Source organism: Monodelphis domestica, chromosome 6 (genome assembly GCF_027887165.1).
Source record: "Monodelphis domestica isolate mMonDom1 chromosome 6, mMonDom1.pri, whole genome shotgun sequence".
NCBI lineage: Eukaryota > Metazoa > Chordata > Mammalia > Didelphimorphia > Didelphidae > Monodelphis > Monodelphis domestica.
In genome coordinates this window covers 2,050,950-2,053,661 of record NC_077232.1, presented here as the reverse complement: position 1 = coordinate 2,053,661, position 2,712 = coordinate 2,050,950, and the positions used below count along the sequence as shown (strand labels likewise).

At 48.7% G+C, this 2,712-nt stretch overlaps 1 protein-coding gene across 1 annotated transcript; it reads left to right on the top strand.

The window, feature by feature from the left end:
• Positions 1-1,078: 1,078 nt before the first annotated feature.
• On the top strand, positions 1,079-2,167 carry LOC103103242 (proto-oncogene Mas-like). Its single transcript, XM_007497774.2, has one exon. It carries the CDS (start codon positions 1,079-1,081, stop codon positions 2,165-2,167), a length of 1,089 nt encoding a protein of 362 aa, XP_007497836.2.
• The last annotated feature ends 545 nt before the right edge of the window (positions 2,168-2,712 follow it).

The following is a 2,712-nucleotide window of genomic DNA, read 5'->3' as shown; positions in this document are numbered from 1 at the left end:
CCATCGCTAGTGATGTTTTTTGACTCCTGCATAAAAGAAGTGAGAGGGAGGTACCCAAGGGCTTTTGTCTTACCCTCTCTCTCAGAGACATCAAAAGTCCAATGGCGTGATAAAAATAATGACTGGCGATGGCTTGGGATAGAGTCGATGACTGACTTCTTCAGTGCCGAACTCATCTCCAAGAGTTCCACAGCATCCATTTCTACCACATTTGTGTCTACTGGAACACACTGTTGTCTTCCTCCCATTCCATGGAGGAAGTCCTCCTGAGCCTGGAGAGATTGCCACTCATTCACCAATGTGTCTGAGGCCTCCTGGTTGGTTGCCCTCAGCCTGGTTTAGCCAGCCTGCTGAGATAGTTTGCCAAGGTCTGGCCACTGCACATGCTAAAGCTTTTGGAGCCCCAGGTGAGCGTTGAGTGGGGGGTGTTAGGGAAGATGATCACCTCTCTGGTATGAGGGCTGAGCTCATCAGAGGGCTCCCCACCTCCTCTTGATGTCCGTCTGCCACCACACAAGCAGTAAATGGGAAGAATGAAGCTTTGAGCTCAACTCTTGTGACCCCAAATAGAAATCCCAGACTGCCAATTTGTCCTTCATGCTCTGGTCTGCAAACAGGCCTCTAGGGAGAAGACAATGTGAAAGATCTAAAGCCCCTTCATCTCAGAGGCCCTTACTCACATGAAGTGTTCCCTATGGAGTCTTGGGAAAGAGGGAACATGCCAGTCCTTCATAGCACCTTGAGGTGGGAAGGTCAGTTGGAGCTAAATCTTGGTCACGAGCAGGGGTCGAGACACTGCTGATGGAACTTTGTCCAGGACAGGTCATTATCCTAAGGCAAAAATAGGTCAGTTAGTGAACAATCATTTAAGAACTTCCTATGCGCCATTTAGGATGCTAGCTAAGCACTAGGCACACAAAGAAAGACGCCAACGCTTTCTTACCCAAATCCTCGTCCTCCACTAATGATATCTGGGCTCAGGAGCTAGAGCGGGGTTGGCATAGTCCAAGATCTCACAGCATTCCTTTCATGTGTTCACAGGAGTGTCCAAGACAAAGCCAAGCCGAGTTTCCAAAGAATGGACCAGATCTCCTGGACCCTATCTTCTACACGATCACCCTGGAAACTAGATTATGACGAGAGGGCCGTGTCTACACCCTGGGCACAGAATACCCCTGCCCCCAGAACCACTGCCGTCTCTCTACCCTCCCTCACTGTGCTCATTGCCTCCTGTGGGTTAATAGGGAATGGCATTATCCTCTGGCTCCTAGCTTTCCGAATTAAGAAGGGTCCCTTCGCCATCTACATCCTCAACCTGACCACCGTTGGCTTCTTCTTCCTTCTCTGCCATACTACGAACATTATGGAAAATTTGCTTTTTTCTCTTGAGTCAGACACAATATTTTTGGAACTCATAGAATTTTGCGATTCTGTAGAAGAGAGCCTCCTAGTGGCCACGAGCATCGAACGCTGTATCTCGGTCCTCTGCCCCATTCGATACCAACATCACTGCCCCAAGCATACCATCATCTCTTCCGCCGTGTGCATCCTCATATGGTTTCTGACTGCCCTCCTGTCTGGAAGCAGATACTTCACGTGTGAACATTCACACTCTTCCAATGACTGTGAAGAAGTCAGGGAATTTAGTAATGTGTGGACATTCCTCGTCTCCCTGCTGCAGATGATCAGCCTGATTGTTCTTTTCTGTGCCCATTGCAGCAGATGCCGGTGCTCCAGACACTCGAGCTCTCGTGTCCTCTTCCTCCTTCTCCTCCTGCATCTCCTGATCTATGGCTTGTCCTTGACTACTGGCTTCTTCATTAGTGAATCCGACAATATGGCTTTTAAACATGAAAATGACCTTGCTGTCTTCATATCCTGTTTGGATATCAGTGTTATTCCTTTCATTTATTTCTTTGTGGGCTGCTGTAATCAGAGGAGAAGTGGGGAGCCCCTCGAGGTGCTCCTCCAGAGGACTCTGCTGGATGAAGAAGATGAAGAAGAACTGGAAGATGGAGCAGAAATAGTTTGTGAGTCTCATAAGGACATCATCCTGACTTTGTGGACACAGCGCTCATTTGAGGAACCCATAAGGGGAGAGACTAGTCCACATGTCTTCCAAGAATTTCCTTCCCTCCTCCCATCCAAGATTATCCACAGGAGATAGCATCTCCCTCACACTCCCCACATCTCTCCTCTAGAGTGGGAAGGGAGGGAGATTCCTAGTCTTGGAGACTCCGAAGATCTTCGAGAAGGAAAGTTAAAGACTTCTTGCATGATGAGCTCTGAGATCATGCCTAATCCCAAAACAACTACAAACTGCATACCTGTCCTGGGAGAGGAGAAACATGGAGAATGGACACAGACCCTCTCAAGGTTTCCAGTTTCCTGCATTCTGCCTGTCAGTCTTTCTTCAAATAAATGATCCGGACCCAGACTCGGACTTAAACCCATCCAGACTGGGTTCTCAGAGAACTAATCCCCAAACCTCCTGAAGGGCTCCAATTTCAGACTCCTTCTTCTACTGAGTCTTTCTCCTCCCACTAGTCAGAGGAGCCTACTCTGTCTTGTTTCTACTTTCATTCCTGGCTCTGATCTTTTACTCCCTCTCTCCTTCCCCCACCATCTCCCTGCCCCCAGCATGCACGTAGACCTTAGTTGACAGGCCCATAAAGGCACCAGAGCCTCCCCAAAGATTCCTTTCCTGCTGGT

Bases quoted from the DNA above. Each gene is read 5' to 3' on its own strand.
- LOC103103242 (XM_007497774.2), top strand. From the start codon at position 1,079: ATGGACCAGATCTCCTGGACCCTATCTTCTACACGATCACCCTGGAAA.